Below are 21,849 nucleotides of genomic sequence, written 5' to 3'. Positions count from 1 at the left end.
AATGGTGATGATGCTGATGGTGATGGTGAGCAGGGTTTGGTAGCCATTTTAGGCTTACTCTCTCTCCACCTGTTCATGCCAAACTTTCCGCAGGGGCCCTAGCGAAGCAGACAGGGGGAAGGGGCCCTTAATGTAAACCTACACTTTGAATTCCTTAATTCCCCCCCCCCCCCCATTGGCTGGAGAGCTGTTAGTACTATCTTTATAAAAACAAAAACATAAATTTGTGTATCAGGTGCAGTAATATAGATAATACTAAGTAACATTGTGTCACTTTCTTCAAATTATGTGACATAAAACTCATGAGAGTCCACTGAATTTAATTCCATTACTGCAAAAAATATAATTCTTTGCGTATGGTTCTATTATCTAAAACAGGTCCAAAACTTTGCTGCGCCAGAATTTGTTTATTTTTGATTAGATTAAAACTGTTGAGGCTGAGTGTTTAAACTTTCTTGACAAACTTGTTGAGTTGAATTTTCAGTCCCTTTAAAACCACAGAGGAGAAATGGATTGTTCAATTGATTGTTAAAATTTAGCTTTTAGCCTAGTAATAGTCGATATTTGACCCCACCTCAAACTCTGGATCCTCAAACAGCTATGTAAAGGAACAGGCTGGGCTGAATAGTCTGCAAATTTAACCTGATAACCTTAAGAGTTATCCCTGTATGGCTGTAATCAGTAATCTGCTCCTTTTTTAAATATATTTTGATAGTTGTTTTTTTTTTCATATTACTACCTCAATGTACAGGGTGTCCATAAAGTCCCTTTACAATTAAGACAAAATCCTTTCAAAAGCTGATGAACAGACAAGTATTCTAATTTAATGGGAGAGCTAATTTTGTACGAGGATGCTGAAAGGCTTGTCTTAGATGATTAGTGATTTCCTCAGATGTTCTTGATCGTCCACTCCTCCCTTTTCCAACACTGTCCCTGCCTCCATAAATTTCTTGTGCCATGCACAAATTGACAGACATGGCTGTGGATCTCTTCCGTACTTGGTTCTATAGCCATGACACAGATTGTGCCTTTTTTTGAGGAGTAGCCATTTAACAGAACCTCTTTCATCACCAGGATACCTGATATACACAAGTGCAATGTGATTAAAAACTGTGATAACTACCAAGTATACAGAGTTTGGTTAAGATGTCAGCCATTCTGTGACCCTCTTCAGTCTAAACAGCCTTCAAGGTTAGCCCATGTGTAGCTTTCTGAATTACCTAAAAACTGCTGTGCTCAGCTGTACAAGAACTTAAGTGTAGTACTAGATCTGACATTTGACCATCTATGGCCTTTTAAGCTAGCTGCGAACGCTTTTAATGTGTTGTTAAAGTTTGTGAACCTGGTTAGCTATGTCCTGCCAGTCATCTACCAAGCAGAGCTAACGTAACCTCACTTAATTTTATTGATAGACTCTGAAGTTTGAACAGTCCACTGCAGAATAACTGCTGATGTGGGTTGGAATGGAAAAGATCACAAACAGCTTAGCCCTTTCAGCCTTTAGCTCAGGCTGTATCACTCTCCCGTTAAGCTTTCTTATGCTCTTCTATCCTTTTTTTGCTCTTGTGTCCACCATCACTACAAAACCAATCACAGAAATCTTTTTAGCAGAGAAAAATAGATCACTGTTCTCACTACTTAACTTCATCAGTCAGCGTGGTGTTGTCATAGAAACCTAGATGTGCCGTAGATCAATCAGGTCGTGCATGACCTAATCAGGAAAGTAGAGAGCAGCAATTTAAGATAACCTTTAACCAGTGTTATTTGCACTAATCTCATTTTAAGTGTACATTACAATCAGGCATATATATCTAGAAGGGAGACTTTTTCAAGATCACTTTCAAACTCCTCACAGCCCCTTTAAGACTATTTATGAATGCCATGTTTAGCTCCTTATTCAAATCTCTGACAGATGTTTAGGGCAATTTGTGGAAAATTTATTCCACAATATTCCATCCTGCACCTAAGTTCAATAGTATGGGAGCACTGGATACCTTCACAAGCTGCTAAAATAAAAGACCTGTTAAGAGGCCTTAACCATGAGTAACCAAACAGCAGCTCTGTGACACACTCATTTGTTATGATGCAGACAGCACAGACGCCTTCCACCACAGCTCTATCTCTCTTCTCCTGATAGCATGTTGTGGCAAATAACAAGTGTTATCACAGCCAAAATGCAAAGCAGTAGCGTCCCTCATAGTAAGTCCAAGTTTAAGCTGATGTATGAGGCTATTAGTATGCAGGGCGTATGTTTATCAATGCTTTGTGGTAGAAAATAAGTTATGTTTACTCAATTTTACTTTTCCACTCATATATCCACAGCCCTTTTCTTATTGTACATTGTCTAACTCTATTCTCTAACCGAAAAAAGATAGCTTAATAATAAATAAATAATGGGACTTAGAACACAGTAATTATTTTTTGAAAGCCCTGAGCACACATGCATCAATGCATTCAATTTATTTTGTTTGCTGCTATTATGATCTCAAGATCTCAACTAAATGCCAAATGTTGATTGTAGAGTTGCAAAAGCACTAAAATAGAAACCATTAACTTGCCTTGTGACTTTTGGGCACTGGCAGCAACATGCCACCCTGCTGTTGATGTCTCTTCACTGGCTTCCAGTGGCAGCTCCAATCAAATTCAAAGCTCTTCTTCTGGTTCACAAAATAGTGACAAAAACGGCTCCTGCCTACCTGGAGTCCCTCACCCAGGTCTACACTCCTTATCGCCCACTACACTATGACTGTGAAAGACGCCTGGTGATCCCAGCCCAGCATGGCTCTAAATCTCTAGCCAGACTGATGTTCCCAAATGGTGGGATACATTACCCAACTCCAACTCTTACTTTCAAGAGATGTCTGAAGACTCATCTGTTCAGGAATCACTTACGTCTAAAATACACAGCATGCGTCTGCAGTGTGTCTCTGTTCCGTTATGGCAAATGGATCAAACAGGTTTCATTCCAGTCAAGGTGTCCACGTGCACAGGCTCCGTTCTGTTGTGGTTCTTCTGTGTGGCTGGTCTGTCGTGTTGCAGATAATATGCAGCCATCCTATTTTTGATCGATGCGGAACTGTGATGCATAAATTCAGCATAAGGAAGACTGAGCGGGACAGGTAGTTGTGACCGAGAACTACCTAAAAACACCCAGTAACTTTCAAAATTAAACAGACTGTCTAAACTAGTTTGTATTTAGCTTGACTACAATGTCAAAGGGACAACATGAGAGGAGCCAGACCAGGAGTCAACAAGTTTGAGGTTTTACAGCCCAACATGAATGAAGAAAGACTTATAGAGGGAATGGGAAGCGCGGGAAATCCTCAATCTCATGACTCCAGTCATGCAGCTTGTCGTACTGAACACGCAGCCGGTCTAAGTTGACAAACGCAGTCAAGACACAGTGCAACGGAGTCGCACTGCAGACGTTTCTGGTGTATTTTAGGCATTTGGTGGAAGGAGTCAGAAGGTCTAAAACCCAGCTCTAAGTGAATATTGAACGTTGAAATATTAGTTGTGAATATATTTTTTCATATGGAATAAAAAAAGAAAAAAAAAGAAAACAAATAAAATAACACTTCTTCTTGGACAAGATAGCAGCACCTGCGGCCAAACAAACTTGAAGCACTTCACTGCACTTACTAAGGTTTTTCCTTTCAGTCCAAATACTCAATTCTGTTGTACATGTCAAATGAAAGCGTTTGCTAAATTAAACTGTATAACTGTAGAATTACAGATGTTCCTGTGCAACTAAAGGTAATCTAAAAAATAATAGTCTTCAGGCTTACAACTAAACACCAACAAAGTATTGCCAAAGCCCTCAGCACACATACATCTATACACACTAACACAGGATATATACACCAAATTTAGATGTACACAGCCCATTATAATCTATTAATGCCTTTTTTATAGCCACTGGTTTCTTTATTTCTTAACAGAGCAGGTCAGTTGTAGGATGGAGAAGAGGTCTCTCAAAAAGACAAAACAAGGAAATGAAGCTGAATGAATTCAGCAGGTTGTACTAATCTGACAGGATTTTTGTGAAAGGGTCATTGGCCAATTGTTTTTAGACATTCAAGGAACAAGGAAAAAAAGGACAATCAGTGAGTCATTGGTAGTAATGTGATTATGTAAGGAGCACTGTAAAATGAGAGCGTTGTTCTACAAAGTAGATTAAAATCTCAGCTTTTTAATATTCTTATCCTGACATTTCTATACTGGTTTCCCTGTGATGACTGTATTTCAGATGTTTTTTCCCAAGATTATCACAGGATAAATAGGTGTGTTATCTTGTGATACCCCAAGACAAAGAGTTTGTCATCCAAAGAAAACAAGAAAAATCAGTGATAATACCAAAGCCAGCTTTGCTGACTAGGGAAGATAAAAATATAAAATAGTTAGTGGGAAAAAGTAAATTAAAATAAATCAAATGTATGGATGTAGGCCTGCCACAGGTTACCTAGCTTTGTCGCAGTTGAGCTCAGTTTATAGCTAAAAGTGATTGTGTGATCTTAGGCACACTAAGCTAGGAGAACTGATACATGCTGACACTGTACCTGTTTCATGTGAAATGACTGATAAAACAGTTTTGTGCTGAGGGATGTCCTACGTGCGAAATCCTTCTCATCATTTTTAAAAAATTTGTTTTACTGGACAAACACCATTACCTATGACAATTTTTTGGCCTGACTATCTGCTTTCAACCTGACAGTCTATAGTTTACATGAGCAACTCAACGAAGACAAAAAAACAACAACCTGCTTTAAGTTTTTTCAATTACACATTGATAACAAGCCAACAGATCACTAATGAGACATTTGGTAGCCTTTCAAACCTGTTTGTGTCAGCCTGTGTGCAAGTTATCAGAACAAAATCACCAGGGTATGTATACTTGATCAGGGTTATTATGATTTGTAATGGTAAACACAGTTGTACGATAATAAATGGCTTCACTAACCATGAGTGAAAAAAAAAATTCTGTTATCATTTGTATACTCTGAAAAATGGCCAAAATTCCCAAATTCTGCCAGGTTATGTTAACTTATGAACACAACCGTACCTAACTGTTTTACAATGAAACTTAGAAACAGATAAATGGATGTAATTCTGGGATTTGTAGTGGGCACATCTGAGTGGGGAATTTTACTTTGCTTTTAACATGGACACTGTAACTTCTCAAGTTGGAGATGGGACCAAAAGAAATTCAGTATTCAGAAAAAGACTTTTTGGTTCAAAGTCGTTTCCCCTTCAGGCACCGGATACACCAGAATATCTGAAAAGTTGGCCAGTTTTCTAAAATCAATGTATTTATATTGTTGGTCCATAGCTGACTGGCTCAGAGAAAGACTTTTAATGAAAAAGGGATGTGACTTTATAATAACTCAGTTTGGCAATGTCCCCCTCTTGTAAATTTTAGCCCCTTAAGTGATACATTAAAAGGCAGTACCAAATGATTACTTCTCAGTTTTTTGACAACTAAATATGCTTTGTTAGGTACTTCACATTTATCCTTTTGCCCAACCTGTACCGATTTCAGCACACTTATAAACAGTGGCTTTGATGAGTCATGCAACAATAATTGAGATTATTTATGGCAGATAAACTGACTTGCACCTCTAGCAAACACATTTAGTTTAAATCCTCAGTTATTTGTGCACTGAACATAAAAATATTGGTATAATAGTTTAAGCAGGCCATAAACATTACTTCTGTAATAATTGTAATTATGTATTCTGTACGGAGGGATCTTTAAAAAAGCACAGATATTAAATATATAATAGAAATACTTCTTTAATCACAAACAGTATGGGGCAAAATATACAAAAGTGCTTGTTATAATAAGTACATTGTAATTAGACTATTAAATTAGTCAGTTGGCACAGTAGGAAACAGTTTAACTGATGAAAAGCACTTAAAAACCAGACAGAGGAAGGACATCTACAGAGAAGGAACATCTAGCTACAGTTTATTAACTGCTGTGTGTGTGCATGTGTGCTGTCTCGCTGACAGCTCCCCCTTGTGGAAAATCTGCAGCCTATCAAGTCTAGATCAAGTGGTTTGAAAGTCTGAAGGAACCTACACAAGGTGCTTGACTCTAAAAAGCCTATATCATATGTTTTACCCTTTCTTTTACAGGAGTTTGATAAGGATCAAGGAAAAAAGGGAGACTGAGTTCAAAATCCAAATATGGGTTCAAGGATGAAGGAAGACAGAAAGGCGCCAAAAGAGAGAAGACACAGACAGAAGAAGAGCAGAGTAGAGATCTCAATGCGAGGAGCCTTTCACCTTCAAAGCAAGTGACAGTTGGTTCAGTATCGATCCTATTATTGAGTTGAACTCCTTGTCAATTGTTCCCCTTTTCAGACAGAAGTCTGCCAAACAGTCCAAAAGTTCCTAGTAATCATCTCCGGGCAGGAAGGTGTGGAAGTCCAGGTCACAGTCACCACATCCTCCCCCATGAAGTAAAAAACTAGTAATTATTTGCTCTGAGCTCTGGACTTTGTCCTTCATTAAACGGCAGGCTTTCTCTTTTAACAGATTGACACATCTGTTCTCTTGGTCCCCTCTCACACCATCAGGACAATAATGAGCACTTCTTTTTATATAGAGGTTCATCACTGTTACAAGTCTGTATATTTTCATTTTGTTGGAAAAGATTTAAAACCTGTGCAAAATAGAGACATCAAATAATTCACTGAGATGATTATGTGTGAGAAGATTGATAGAAGGGCCAGGAATCTGAATACTTGACAGTTTCTTTCATGAATTGTAGGCATTGATTGGATTTCTTAAGGTTAAAAAAGGTTATTAACAAGTATTCTTCCAGTTTGTGTGGATTTTTATTGAGCAAATTAAGAGTGCATTATTTGGTTTCTGTTTACAAAAGCAGTAAGTATGCAATCTTACACATTACAATTACAGTATTATCTTATAGAGTGAAATGTGCTTTCATTAAACAAAAAATGTTATCAAAAGTACTTAAGCGCCAGTATTGGTTCTGAAAACGCTTTCAGGATATCTAGCCCTAATTTTTTAGAAACCGTATACAGACTTCCTGTACTGCAGATCTGCTTTTATCAACTCAAATGTTTGATAGACTTCCAGATAACAGTTTGTGAAATTGAATTTAGAGAACTTAGATTTTTTTTTAGGCACTGATTATTTGTAAATAACATTTAAATTACATTTGACACCACCTTGTCTCAGGGCGAACAGTAACATCATTTCTCATGTGACTGACATTAGGACAGTGTTTTTGAAACTTCTTTTTAACTGTCGAAACAAAAGAAACCAGTTAGGTGCCTGCACTGTTACAAACAGTCTTTAGCAAAACTCAGTCCTGTAAGTCCAACTGTTATAATCACATACCAGAGCAGACTGAGTCTCTGCTCAAACCTCACACTTGGCATATATATGGCTCTTTTTTTCTTTATGCCAAACTATTCACAGTTGCTTGGTATTAAAGATAAAAAATAGAAATGTGACAGGGGACCAAACCGTGTCAGTATGATTTGTTTTACAGTCTCTCATCTTCAGGGTCCCTGTTTTCCCGAAAAAGCTACACACAGGTTTTTGTCTCCAGTAACCATTAAGCAGTAGGGTGCCGTTAAAAGGCCTGTCATCTCAAACTGATATCCAACTCACAGACCCTGAATGTGAAGAGCTGTCAACCTCTGAAGTGCTCAGTACTTTTTTACGTTGATGAAAACCTTGATGGCTCCAGTGAAGTCAGCTGAGAGCAAAACCTCTGTGTGATCTGTCTTAAGGGCTCCTGTGAAGGAAAAATGAGCCAGTTAAAACAACATAAAGACTGTTAAGATGTCAGAAAAACTGGCCTTGAAAGAACAAAGTAAAACTCACCTGAGGGTATGGTTTCAGAGTCTGTGGAATCCAGGCTCTTACACTCTGCTTCTGGTTTGTCTGCTCCAGTTTCTTGAGGAACAATAAGGCCAGGGTGAGGTGCAAATATGGCTGAGGTGACCACTGCATTGTGTGCTGGAAGGCAAACAAAGCTTTAGTATCAGGAAAAAATGACTCATAACCATGCTCGCACATTTGACACACATCTTGGTTACCTTTAATCCCTTCCCAGAAGTCATTGCGGTCCCGCCGTACAGAAGTGAATTTGCTGAGGTCGTGGTAAGTGCTCCAGATGTACACGTACCTGTCCTCAGAGCCACTGACTATGAAGGAGTAATCATGACTGTGGGGAGATGTTTCCAGTAAGTCAGCTTTTAAAATCAAGGTCTGTGTAGGAAGAACTGAATGCTTAATAATGAAAGAGTAGTTTTTAGAAATATTCAACAGCACTCGTGTCATGTTTTATAATGTAAACAAAGAAAGTAATTTTAAGTACAAATTCAACAGAACCACAGTCAAATTACATTGTTTTCACATTCCAATGCTTCTCCACACAGCTCAAGTCAGAATTGTACACAGAGGGACTCCTCCTCACCTGAAGCTCGCTTTGATCTGGCTGCTGCTGTTGACGTAACCTTTATATTTCATGGATAATGACAAGTCCCTCAGGTCATAAAGGCGAATGCGGGAATCGTTTGAGGTCACCAAAATCTGTGGGTAAGAAAAGAGAGGGAATATGTTATTTATGAAGTCTGATTTATGCATCATTGATGGGACATCAAACGAGCAGTGATATATTTGAAGTGGAGATTAGACGTTACTTTATTCTCTCCAGGAAGGGGCTCGATGCCAGTGATTTTGCGGCCAACTTTATTCCTGCCTCTGGTGGACCTCACATGAATCTGAGTGTGGTACTTCAGACGCTGAGGAAATAGATTAATTTCAGGAAGGTATCGAAACATTCACAACAAAAACTGAACCTTAGGTCAGTATAAGAAACCAAAAACCTTGGCTTGGTACCTCTGTGTCATAGAAGATGCATCTGCCATCATAGGTTCCAATAACAGCATACTTCCCATTTTGGCAGAAATTAGCTGCAGTGATGAGGCGTGTCTGGCCGTCAACCTCGTTCCACAGAGCCACCTTCTTGTCAGGAATGTTCCAGAGCCGAAGCTTTCCGTCCAGAGAGCCGCTCAAAAAGTATCTGTCATCCTGGGGAAACGAGACACAAATGTTGCTATAAATACAGACCAGGAGCCGAAATGAATAAATGTATGATTGGTGCTGAGAGAGGTGATGCAAGATGACACAACTTACTCGGGGATGGAAGGCAATGGCTGTGACAAAATCTATGTGCTGAAAGCAACACAGACACTCTCTCCTGGATATGTGCCACAACCTGACTGTTTTATCCATGGAGGAGGAGAGCAGGAAGAAGTTCTAAAGTTACACAAAAAAAGGAGAACGTAAAAAACACAACTTCGAATTTCTGGAAAGCATGTAGGGAACGTTAGTTTTCAATTTAAAGACAATTGAGAAGGTATACTCTTTAATTTCATGGTATGAAATTAAGGTTGCAAACTCAAAAGCTAATAATTTATGTATTTATATACCTTTGACCAGGACAGGTCGAGCAGATCAGCTGTATGGCCTTTATACTTGCAGAAGGGAACTTGGCGGAAAGGGGCATTCCTATCCTCTGTCTCTGGGTCCTCTGGAACACAACTTGCCTGAGATGAAAGTAAAATCTTTTAGAAAAGACTAAAAACTATGAACAGAATAGAATAGAATAGAATAGAATAGAATAGAATAGAATAGAATAGAATAGAATAGAATAGTGTCTGTTACTGAACTGTAAAAGTAAAACAAAATTTAGGGTGCTCCCATACAGCCATCATGCACCATATATAAATAAGAATTTAAAATATAAAAGAATATATATAAGAATGTAAAAAAATGTTCATAGGAAAAACCAAAACATTTTTGAGTGAGTTTTTAGATGCTGCATCATCATTCAAATCATTCAAATACAAGCAGCGCTTTAAACTATTCAACTCATCTGCTATTTGTGGAAACAACAAATCGCCCAAAATAGCTGATGTGATTATTTTTACGCACCCCAGGGTCATCAGATTTAGAGGAGCATAAACTTTCCTGAGATGGAGAAGGTGAAACCCGACCTGGAAAAACAAAAATAATCTCACTGAAGCATCTAAATTTAACAATCAATCACATCTTATAACAAAGAACTAGAGATGCTGATGAGCTTGCCTTCAGTGTTGTACTTTAATCTCATGTTATTAAAGTAATCAAAGGCGGTCTTCAAGACCCAGATGCGGACTACGTTATCTTGACCTGCAGTTGCCAGTAGCCGCCCACAGTGAGAGAACTTCATGGTCCAAACAGCACCCTGGGAAAAAAAGGAAAGATGCTGTAGTTTGAGCCTTTCATTATTGCAGAATTTCTATTTAACATTTATGATGATAAAAAAGATCCTTTTACCATGTGCTCTCCGCTCAAGTCCTGCACGACCTTTATCTGATCAAAGTCAAAGGGACCCTTGAAGCTGTGTGCTGCCTTGAATTTAGCAGGTCGGGTGTAAGGCATGCCCTCATCATCACTTGATGATGGATCATCCTGATCTGTGTGGAACACTGAGACCAGAGAAAAAAAACATTCATGGGTCTAAGAATTGTTTTGAATTAATGCTCCCATCTTGAGGCATTACACTTTAGATTAGCAGCTATCATTTGCTTTATTGCTTTTAGCAGCCAAACGGTTGACAGAAAATAAAAGCTTCTTCATGCAGGAAAAAAAGGAACACTCACAAGGCAAGTACATGTAGATAAACTAATGAGACAAAAGAATGACAGCTAGGTTTTGATGATATGGATTTGACAGAGAGCTATCAGGTCTATTGTCTGATCAGTTGATGCACCCTTTCTGGTCAACAACAAAGGTTAAAATCACTGCATTTTTTTACCTTCATCTCTCACACTTTTCACTTTGTTTACAGCTTTCTCTCCATATTCTTCAGCGAGATGCTTGGCCTTCTTTACAGACTTGCCCAAGAATTTCTTAAACTGGGTCCTGGTTAGAAATAGGTAACATGCAATGTAACTCTACATTTGATCATGTGGTGGTGGGTAGAGAAAAAAATTCATTTCCAGCAACAGGAAACAAGGGGCCACATTTTTCTCACGTTTTCTGTTTCAGTTTTCCTCCATCAGTGTCTGCCAGAGGAGCCTGAGACTTGTCATCGTCATCTGACTGTGCTGCATCGTTCCTGAAAGGAAAAACAGTCGCAAATAAACTTCCTCAAAAAATATACTTTCTTGCTACCATTAGTGTCGTTCAAAGAGGAGCCAAAAATGACAATGCTTAGTGCAAAACAAGTCTGGTTCAGGAAAAGACTTTTTCCTGGGTCAAAAGGGAAAAGTATGCAGACTTTATCTGTTCTTTCCAACTTTCAACCTCTGTTCTTTGAAGGGGACATATCATGCTTGTTTCTCCTTTTCACTATGCCAGACTAGGATGCCTGTAAAGCATTTCTGCTCTCAGTACAAGTCATTTAGTTCCTTCATTTCCCCACAATAGCGTTCTCAATATCCTCAGTTTAGGCCATTCTGAAGATCTTGTTGAAACGCTCCGTTTGGAGAATGACCTCCAGTAACCTTGCAACGTCACAGCCCTTTGTGCTCTGATTGGTCAGTTCTATCAGAGGGGCGGAGGGGTAGAGCCAGGGGGGCGGTTTTTGCAGCATGGCAGTATTTACAAAATCGCCATACTGGATAGGGAAACCCAGTGAGTTTGCTGTTGGCCAAAACTTCACCGTAAGGCACTGATAGCACTAATACAATGGCAGAGTGTAGGATACGTCCTTTTGTATTGGACCCCAAGTCAGATCCGCACGGTTCTGCAGCTCAGGAGGAAGAAAATCCACCTTGACACAGATCATCTCAGGACGCTTCAGTGTGGTGAGTCAAACCGGTACTATAACATGTATAGTTTATACGTTTATACTCTGCTCTTGGTGGGTGTATCCCTCGGTGGCGGTTGTGTGACTAACTGACATCACAGAGGAGGAGCTGGTTTATCAGACTACTCCAATAAAAAGAAAGGATCCTCAAGTCGTCATGAAGGTCGAAATCTCGAAGCCAAATGTCAATGACCTATTTTCAGAGGCATCAAAACTCGTTCTAGGATATCAGAAAAAATACAATATCTCATTTTTTGAAAATTCAGGGGGTGAAGGGTCTTGTTTTCAACTTTATTATTTTATAAGTAAGTATTAAATCATGGATCAGCATGGTATGTCTCCTTTAACGTATAAAATGGACAGACAAAAACTCGATGTTAGTATGAACATTTCACAGGAATTTATTTTCCTGTCTTCAAAAATATCCATTGGTGAACTGATCGGAAAAATAAATCACTACACATGTGGTTTTTCCTCTCCCTGTACCAATTGATTTTCACTGTACTTCAGCTGAAAGACACTTCTCCAAAATTCTGCTTACGTGATGTACTCCTTGGTCCTCCTCATGATGTGCAGAGTGAGAGGGTTGATTCCAGCAGGAAGTTTCTCTTCTGCCTGGATTAGCGGAATCTCTTCCCCAGTGTCCAGATTCTTAATCATCACACTAGCCAGGATTTCCTGTTTTCAGATAACACAGAAGTACAGATTTGTAGCATAAAAACGCTGGTGAAGGGAATGGGCAAGAAGCTGGCTTAGATTCAAAGTGAGTACAGAAAATCAAACAACCACAGAAGGGTTCTTACTTCATCTGTCAGTTCTCTACCAGAGTTAGAGCGTGGACGCTGAGGGCCAGGTGTTTGTTCTCCACTTGGTGATGAAGACTCTCCATCCTCATTTTCCTGAAACATGAAGCAAGAATGGTGCAAAAGAGCAACAGAAAATCAAACCTTGTTTTATTTTTGAGCTGGGCACCACAGAGAAGGGTCAGATGGAAAGCCTCACTGACCTGGGCTGTCACCACCTTGTCCCCACTGGTGGCACTAGCCAGATCCAAGGAATGCTGCAGCTCTTTGGTTAGACTCCTCACTGTGCTGCTGGGAGACACCAGACCAGAGGGCTCCAGAGCATCACCGCTGACTGAACACATTGCAGACACTGGATAGTAAAACAGCAAAGCACAACATTTTGTCTCGTTAAAAAAACGTTTCAATACTTCTATATGCTTCAAATTTGAGGGCAATGTTTGGTCAAGCCTTTTATTTTGCAAATACTCAAGGGTTACTCAAAAACTCAAAAGTAGGGATGCACGATATTGGATTTTTGCCGATATCCGATATGCTGATATATCGAAACCCCTTTTGGCCGATACCGATACCAATAATCACAAGTTTGTTTTTTTCACTGTAAAGAAAGCTAAGTCTATCCTGTACTGGAATTTATATGTTACTCTTATTGTGACAGTCTTATTTGTTTAAGAAACACACATAAAACAAGACAAAAAACATTTGATTTTACCATAAATAAGAAATGTATTATTTTAGTATTGAAATACAGAAAAATAATTTCTTTAGATCACATGAAATTTAAATATACAATGCATTTTTAAACATAACCAAGTTGCATTTGATTATTTTAGAGCTACTGTAACAACCTGGTGACAGACACAGAGCTCTGCAGTGCAAATAAATGAAGTGCTACATTTTATTTAAGGAGCTTATTTTTCAGATGGAAAATAATTATAATCCTAACTGAATAGCACCTTATCGGCTGTGTCTATCGGCAGAAATTTTCATATCTGCCGATACCAATAAACGTGTTTTTAAGCTTTTATCAGCCGATACCGATAGTGTGCCGATAATGTTGTGCATCCCTACTCAAAGGTTCTGTTTTTAAAGGCATTCATAAATATTCTCAACCCAAACATAGTTTTCAGTGTTTCATTATTTTAGAGCAGTCAATTCCTACATTCAGGGAACATATGCAAAATGTATACCAGGAATTTAACCCAGTGTTTTGTCTTCTCTGTCCACTTGCTGCATTTCAGTGACTGAACCATTTATCCTTTATTTAAAACACTAATCATACTTGGCTGTAACAGACTGTACATTCATTCCATCATGCTTGATAATCCACACATATTTTTCTCACAAAGTCTTTGAAAAGGCAACAAAGGCCCTAAGTCTCAAAACACACTGTGAAAGAGTGAGATGTTTGATATGGTTAACAGAGCACTTTTCTTTACCTTCCAGTCCACTAGGCCTCAGACAGTCTTGAGACTTCCTGGATGGCAGACTCTGCCAAGATGGTGGAGGCGGTCTTGGTGGAGGTCCTCCACTGGGAGGTGGTGGGCGAGAGGGGGGAGGCTTCTTGGTGCTGGCTACAATGTCAGGTTCAACTGTGAACTGTCGTGGGGGTTTACAAGGCCCAGAGTCTGATTCAGCACTCCTGTCTGTGAATGGGACCTGGTCTAAGATATCAGCAGGTCTCTGCTCCTGCCCTCCACTTGCAGCCATGCCAGGTTGACTCTGTCCTACAGTGCTGGTAATGTCTGGGGGTTGAACACCTGCTTGTGACCCAAATGATGGTCCTGGAAAATCAGAGGGTTCTGAAGCAGGTAGAGAGCATGCTCCATTTGTTGCTGCACTCTCCTGTTGTTCCTCCGGCCTCTCGACAAGCTGAGGTACAACAGCTGCTGGTGCTGCTGCTGGCAGCTCCACAGGAACTTCCTGAGCAGCATTGTCTTCATTTGACTGCGGTTCTTCTCTTACATCAACATGTAGCTGATCTAACAGCTGAGCCACCTCACCAACATCCTCAGCACTTCCTTTTTGGCTCTCTTCAATGATGCTATCAATGATCTAAGAGGAAGAAACCAGAGCTGTTAGTGATTGCAACTGTGATGCATTTAATCTGACATGTGCAGCTAGTTACCCTAAACCTGAAAAGGCTGATGTTTTTTTTTTCTATTTTCTTTTTAAAGCCCACTCAAATAATTATTTTTTAAAAAAGCTTGGATGACACCATGCAAAAAAATGTAAAGCACAACCAAAGACACACAGTTGTATGATTTTTTGTTGGCATAACATCACATATACATGTTCAATCCAACATCCATTCGATGAACAGTAATTTACATCCCTGTAAACAGAGTATAAATGAAAGGGTTGAGTTTTATTCAACTTTATATTTCACTCGGCTCATCCTAAGTGAAAAACTGCTACACAAAGAATCATCACCTGTAGTGGATCGTCTTGCTGAGTCTCAGGAGCAGCTGCTCCACAGCTTACATCCTGTGCAGCATTTACTTGTCTCTGTGAGAGCTGTTGAGGAAAGAGCACAACAATGTATTCCAAGCCTTATTAGACATGAGATACAGCAAAAATAAGACACCATCTTTGATTAACATCAATGTTCATGCAGCACAGCAAGTCTGAGCATAATAGTACCTAACAAAATAAATGCATTAAAAATGCGCACAACTTTTACAAATACAGTTCTCTCATCTGGTCACATTTGCTTTCTCTCCTCCCTTTTGATGTAGACAGCTTGTCACTTAGTAAACACAGTGACTGGTCTGAACACTGATTTCATCTTTGAAAAAACACTGTTACATGATGCAATTTTCTCTGCAGTAAAATCAATCTTTTCAGTAAACTTTGCTGGTCTGTAAGCAATGTCCTCTCTTGGGTATCTTTCATATCAGTTCAACGTTTGTGTTGCAGTCACAGTGGTTCATATTGGCAAACTCTCATTTGAATTTTAGTTGTTACTGTGTGGATAAGGTTGGCAGGGCAGCTTGGAATGATGATTCATTTACATTGATGCATTTACACTTTCTAACAGCCAGGAAGGAGGTGTATGATAACAGCTACAGGAGCTAGGTCCAGAGCCAAAAGGTTGAATATTTAACATTGCTGAACAGCTTGTGTTAATGATTTTACACGGTGCAACAATAACCGACCCTTAAGTAATTTAAGTTAAGAATAACTTCAGAGTACTGTTACCTCTGCAGCACACTCCAGGTAGTTAAACATGTCATGTTAGAGCAGTTTAACTATATATTTGGTCTCAGATCCAGCAGTAATTGATCTCTAGACTGTTAAAATGCACAATCATAGAGAGGGATCTCTTGTTAAACAAGACAAGGCCAAAAAAAAAACAAACCAAACCAAAACAAAACAAAACAAAACAAAAGACAAGTCATCCTTGAATTACATAACAACCAGATGAGTTTAACCTGGATGAAAATAATCACTCTTCATTGTCCCATTTATCAAAAATAAGCATTGATGACATCCAAATAAAGTTTGAAAAGTCATTACAACAGCAACTTGGCAAATACTGCCTCTTTTCAATAAAGGTCGGGTTAAGGCAAACATACCTCAGGTGAAGGAATGATAAACTTTGCAGGTGACCTGAAAAACACACAGACACAGTTCAAGAGTCCAAAAAGACGTTTCTAAGGTGAAAAGATGTGATAATGGAAGTGCATAAATCTAACATTTACTGTGTTTGTTAACTAAAGTTATTTGTTTGAAAAGATAAGAACTGATTTCCTGTCCTAATTCCAATAATAACAAAAAAATCTCTGTTGCTGGCAAGTCAGAAATCAAGGATGCGTTTTTCATCTAATGGATCAGACTAAAAGCAAGGTGTTGTGGTTTCCATGCTTTATCAGTGCAGGGAAGGGCAACCAACCCAGAGAATGTCAAAAACTCTAGATTAATTTCTAAAAATCTCAAATTACTTTCAAAAATTAAAACACTTTGAGCACAGAGAAGTTACAAGTGAGCGATAACATTGCTCCCACAGAACCACGAATACCAACAATACCAGCCAAAATTATATGAATTTGGTGCTATATCACACAGTGATCTCATAATTATCACAGGGACAGGATCTCGGGAATATCATCATGTGACTTGGGGAAGACTCGCCCAGCACAAACACCTAACAGCTCATGAATTCATAATTGCTCGACATTTGACCGCACATTTATAATTTTTGGTTATAAAATGGAAGTTACACACTCTGTAGACTAGTTTCTGGAATATTACGCCCCTAAGAATTGGAGAAAATAAAATTGGAAGTTGCAAAATAAACTGCAGCTATTGCAAAATTGGCAGAATACTTTAAACATGGGCACTAGAGATTAAATTGAGAGCTATTATCAACTGTAATCCAACGAAATACAATAGAAATGATTTTCCTTACACTTTTGGAGATGGAGTAAAGTTTACGTCTTCGGGAGCATCATAGAATTCTTCGGTGTCACTTGTATCTGACGCCATGCTAATATGAATTTTACTCGCTAGCTTTTCAAAGTTAGACACAAGGCAGCTGTCTAAAAGCCTGACCCACTGACTGGTTTTATTCCACACATGCGCTCGTCTCTCGAATTACTGCCTTTTAGAGATACAAGTTTGTACTCAAATAAGGCTTAGTCCTGGCTTCGTTGAACAGCCACTTTCATGTCCACCGTCACGTCATAGCGATACCGTATGCTAGCAAAATGCTAGGCTAACAAATATATTCTGGATACACTGCTGACCAACGCCTATTGCTAACAAGCTTCCTGCCGTCTATCCTATTTAACTGCTTCACAACACAGTATCTACAGTGATATCATGCATTGCAAAGCGCTGTGTTTGAAAAGATCCACTAGGTTTTCTGTGAAGCTAACGAAGCCACTGGACCGCGTCATAAACAAACCAGAAGCATAAAAAATATATTAAAGCGAAGTGAGTCAAAGGGCGGGGCACACGGCACACTGTCTTCTTCTGCTCCACTGCCGTGACGGTTTGGGTTGAATTCAAGACTTTTCCGCCCTCTTCAGAGGAATTGGAGAATAGCAGGCATAAGAGTGGGACAAGTAGAGCCCTGCAACAGAAATGAGGCAAAAGGAGATGTGTATGTCTGCAAAAGGATAACCTGTCAACTGGTAACTCATGTTATTCAAACATGTTTCATTCCCTCTAAATACGTTGTTTTCCTCTTGCAGTACGAACTTGGCTCACATATACCCATTTACAGATCGATTACTGTACTACTGGCTCAAAATCTGTTTGAGTTACCATGGGATTCTTTCTTGTGCGTATATGCCTCCCTTTACGTTTCTTGGACTTCACTTCGGTCCTAATTCAATATTCATTTCACAGTTCAAACAACCCCCTTTTTGCTGCCAGGATCTAATTCTATTTCATGATTAACCCAAACATACTTTATGTTCAGCCTCTTCTTTTTGAAAACCCCATTACAACTGTGCTGCATAGCTTTCTGATGCCTCCTTTTTGCTCCTTGTAATGAGCGAAACCTTAAGTAGGCCAGTGAGATAATTCAAACAAGTCCTAAAATTGGAGATGATAAAAAAAAGAAAGAAAGAAAGAAAAGAAAAGAAAAGAAAAGAAAAGAAAAGAAAAGAAAAGAAAAGAATAATAAGAAGAAGACATTTTAAAAGAATTATTTTCATTTTCAAAACTTGATTATCTGTACAGTACAATGACATGGCACTGTTGGGTGATGGGAAACCATTGTGTGAGTAGTTGTGTGAGTCGTTCAAATAGGTCTTGGATGACACAAATTTATTCAAAGCTTCAGCTGTTTGTTTATACATGCTGAAAGCAGGCATTTATACATTTTAAACCAAAACAAAGAAAATTTTAAGACAGTTCCAAATCAATCTTAATTTCAGATTTATGGCTTGGATATGTTAATACAAAACAAACAATTCCAGGGTTCGCCAAAACCAATGGCAATTTTCCCATCTAAAATTGATTGTTTTGGTTGTGAATGAAGAAATAAGTAATATTATGTTGGTGGTTGAAAGATTTTTATTTCTTCTAGCACAAAAACACAACTGCAAATCATTCATGTGCACTGTAAAGTCAGTTGAAGTGAACCACCAGTCTGGAAATCTAATGATGGATTTTATTTCATGGTCACTTTTAGAGATAGAAATGGAATAAATTTTCTTTTTGGCTGCTACTTGTATAATATTTTTTCAGTTTTGTGCAGTTTGATGCTTTTTTCAGTTGTTGTGGAAGCTTCTCAACAAGTGGCAGGAAGTTGGTAACTCCTTGTGTGAACACACGTGATGGGGGGAGAGCAAACAATATATTTCCTTTATAATTTTAATTTGGATTATTATTTATGTTAACATTGACCGCAATGAAGCCTTTAATGTTTTATTGTAATGCCCTTTGAATGTAGATGCTCAACTCTGTTACTACACAAAAAGAACATTCATGGTCCCTGAAGAATGTATTTCTGCTTGAATAGATCATAGCGCACTTTACCTTTAATAATAATAATAATACAAAAAGGTACCACAGCTTTTATTTTTGTTATCACTAACTTTAAAAAATGTGGGATATTCACAGTAAGTTTATACTTGCAACATGGTCAAAGAGTCGATATCTTATGTGTAACTCCAGAAACAGTGAAAGACAACGTATCTTACAGTACCCAACGCAAAAAAAAAAAAAAAAAAATCACTGTTGATCAAATCAATGCACACATTTGTTTCAGCTCCAGAGAAAGATGACTCCCTACTTGAAACCACTTTATTTAGTAACGGAAGTTTTGAGCCAATGAGAAAAGATTGCCATACTCCTCAACCAATGGAAAGTTTGGATGCTCCAGTTCTCCCAGTAAGCAACAGACTGATTGGATAAAATAGAAAAGGAGGTTCCGTGGTATAAGTGGATTTGAGGGCTTGGGAGGAAAACAAGGACGCTAGTTAACGTTTTCCCGTCGTTCAAGGTATGAAGTCTTCCTTTTTTAAGTTTACGGAGTTTATTTAAGCTGTATACGGTTGTATGATTGTCGTGTTTAGTCTATTAAGTTGAAACTTGAAGGTTGTCAGATAGTCATTGGCATTTGTTAGTGGTGGCAAACCTACCAACCAGACTAATAAGTCACCCAACTAACTCGTGTTACGTCCCCGGTGGTTAACACCGTCTTTAGTTGAGCTAATGTTGCTGTGGAACGATTGTGAATAGCAATTTACTTGAAAGCCTCGCATGCAACTGCCCTAGCTACAGTCGTTATTTCAAGCTAGTCAGTGTTAATGTTAAAAGGGTTAGCTTGGCTAGTTAGCCATAGCCTGTTCCCAATGGGGATGTACCGACTGTTCAGGCAACATGGCCAGGAAAATAGTAAAGCTTCGATCTTTAAGCGGGACTTTCTGTCAAAATACAAATATGAAGTCCAGCTAAACGAACACGTACAATTACTATGATATTTGCTTTACAGCCTAATACCTTTTGCTAGCAAGCAGGTCGGTTACCTCGTCTTGAACTTAGTTTCCACCACATGTATCACACTAAAGCTTTAAAGGGACTTAGTTAACCTCTCTGACTTCGTGTGCGAGTGATAGCTCAGCGCGCAACACTACAGGTCTTTTCAACACATTGTCATTACCTTAGAAATGTGTCGCATAAGGAACAAAAAAGCTGTTACTAAGAAAGCTTTACTGTACACCAAAATGGACTTGTGGAGCAAGTGCCTTTCTTTATAAATAGCCGAGATCGATGTGATCACATCCTTACATTTTCATGCAACTATAGCAAAGTCTCTAAACACATTGACAATGACATTGTTCTGTGATGTAACAGAAGAAAGATATTTTTAGCTTTAATTAGCCCAGTTCTGTGTAAAGCAACAAGTTAGTCTGATCATGCAACTGTCACATTTTAGCATGTGACGAGCTAATGTTAAAATATTTTGTATTTAAAACAAACATATGAAAATAGATAATTACATTACAATTTAATTCTTTACTCTGAAGTTATACAGCCACAGGCTATATAAAAAAAGTCCTAAGTGATAGCATTGACTTAAAGTCTGCTGAACACAGTAGTTAATCTTCTGGATAAAGATTTTTTAAGGTTATGTTGTTATACATGGTATTTCAATCTGAAAGTAAATCCTAATTCAGAAACTAAGCCTTTAGATGTGTATTTTGTTTTTCAAACTGTATAATGCAGGTAGGAGGATGTTTTGTGGTCTGTCGCACAAAAGTGATTTTGTTTTTAACTCTTTGACTGAATATCATATTTAGAAACCTGTGAATAACTAATTTTAATGACAGCTGTTGAACTATTTTGTGCTTTTTAGCCTCATGATAGATTTATAAAATGCCATTTATGTTGAAAGAACTTTATTTCTGTGTTAGAGGTGTGGTTCTGGCGAGGGTATGGAGCACCCTGTACACAGAGGGGAGACAATGCCCATCGGACTTCATGACAGGTAAAGGGCAGTGTCTCATTGTCTTTTATGTCATTGGCCACATAGTGAACTGCTGTCATCACCTCATATTCATATTTCACTTTTTTAACTTCACAAACCTTGTCAACAGATGACTCTCAGGTTCCTTTAACATTCCATTATTTATTTTCTCAAAAGAAATAACCACACATGTAAAATAGCTTAATTAGGGAACAGCTTTAGAGTCTGCTCAAGTATTGAATTGTAAACAGTGCCTCATTTATGAGCACTGATATCCGTCCTGGCTATGAAATGGCTTCCACCTGGAGCAGAAGGTGTTAATCAGGTAATCCCAGATAAGATTATAAGAAAGAAAAGCATTAAGGCTGTGGTGCTTAATGGCCTGTCCTAAGAATATCTTGATAGTCTGTGACTGCTTTCTCACATGAAGTCCGTGTTTGGAGATCAGTCCTTACACTGTGCTGTATATTGATTTCACACAGGTAGCACAGGTATGTGTGTCATTCCCATTCTTACCCATTAGAAGTACTGTGTTTAGGGAAGGGTTGGTGTCAGAGTAAAGCATACAAGAGGAAAAGGACCTGTTAGTGATGAAAACAAGTTTGACTGATATCAGTAAAACATATCTAACATTTGAACCAAACTGTTTGCATTTCATGAAAGGAATGAAAGTGTTATCCAGGCAAGCAGAAAAGGATACTAATCATATACTCGGCAAAATCCTCAATATGCCATCTCACTCATTAGATTCTACAACGAGTGACCTTCCGTATTCACAG

At 38.6% G+C, this 21,849-nt stretch overlaps 2 protein-coding genes across 2 annotated transcripts in view; one reads left to right on the top strand and one right to left on the bottom strand.

Annotated features, from left to right (window-relative positions):
- Positions 1-5,780: 5,780 nt before the first annotated feature.
- On the bottom strand, positions 5,781-17,605 carry wdr44 (WD repeat domain 44). The gene is made up of 20 exons (XM_074672592.1): positions 17,057-17,605; positions 16,224-16,257; positions 15,079-15,162; positions 14,085-14,700; positions 12,849-12,997; positions 12,646-12,741; positions 12,384-12,520; positions 11,066-11,149; positions 10,847-10,953; positions 10,366-10,517; positions 10,135-10,273; positions 9,982-10,043; positions 9,477-9,593; positions 9,181-9,303; positions 8,884-9,075; positions 8,685-8,786; positions 8,459-8,574; positions 8,079-8,206; positions 7,864-7,998; positions 5,781-7,774 (listed from the first exon to the last, which is right to left on the bottom strand). Exons 1-20 carry the CDS (start codon positions 17,131-17,133, stop codon positions 7,686-7,688), a joined length of 2,739 nt encoding a protein of 912 aa, XP_074528693.1. The 5' UTR covers positions 17,134-17,605; the 3' UTR covers positions 5,781-7,685.
- Positions 17,606-19,511: 1,906 nt separating this feature from the next.
- The window catches only part of klhl13 (kelch-like family member 13), a 39,850-nt gene continuing 37,512 nt past the window's right edge, over positions 19,512-21,849 (top strand). The window contains exons 1-2 of the mRNA XM_074672340.1: positions 19,512-19,603; positions 21,018-21,091. Coding sequence (XP_074528441.1) covers positions 21,039-21,091 — 53 coding nt within the window. The 5' untranslated portion in view covers positions 19,512-19,603; positions 21,018-21,038. The remainder of the gene's footprint in view (positions 19,604-21,017; positions 21,092-21,849) is intronic.

The sequence above is a fragment of the Halichoeres trimaculatus genome, unplaced genomic scaffold (genome assembly GCF_033239565.1).
Source record: "Halichoeres trimaculatus isolate MK-OKI-2021-1 unplaced genomic scaffold, fHalTri1.1 fHalTri1_scaffold_6, whole genome shotgun sequence".
In the NCBI taxonomy this organism is placed as follows: Eukaryota; Metazoa; Chordata; class Actinopteri; order Labriformes; family Labridae; genus Halichoeres; species Halichoeres trimaculatus.
The sequence above is the reverse complement of the archived record's forward strand: the minus strand, read 5'-3'. Positions and strand labels throughout refer to the sequence as shown.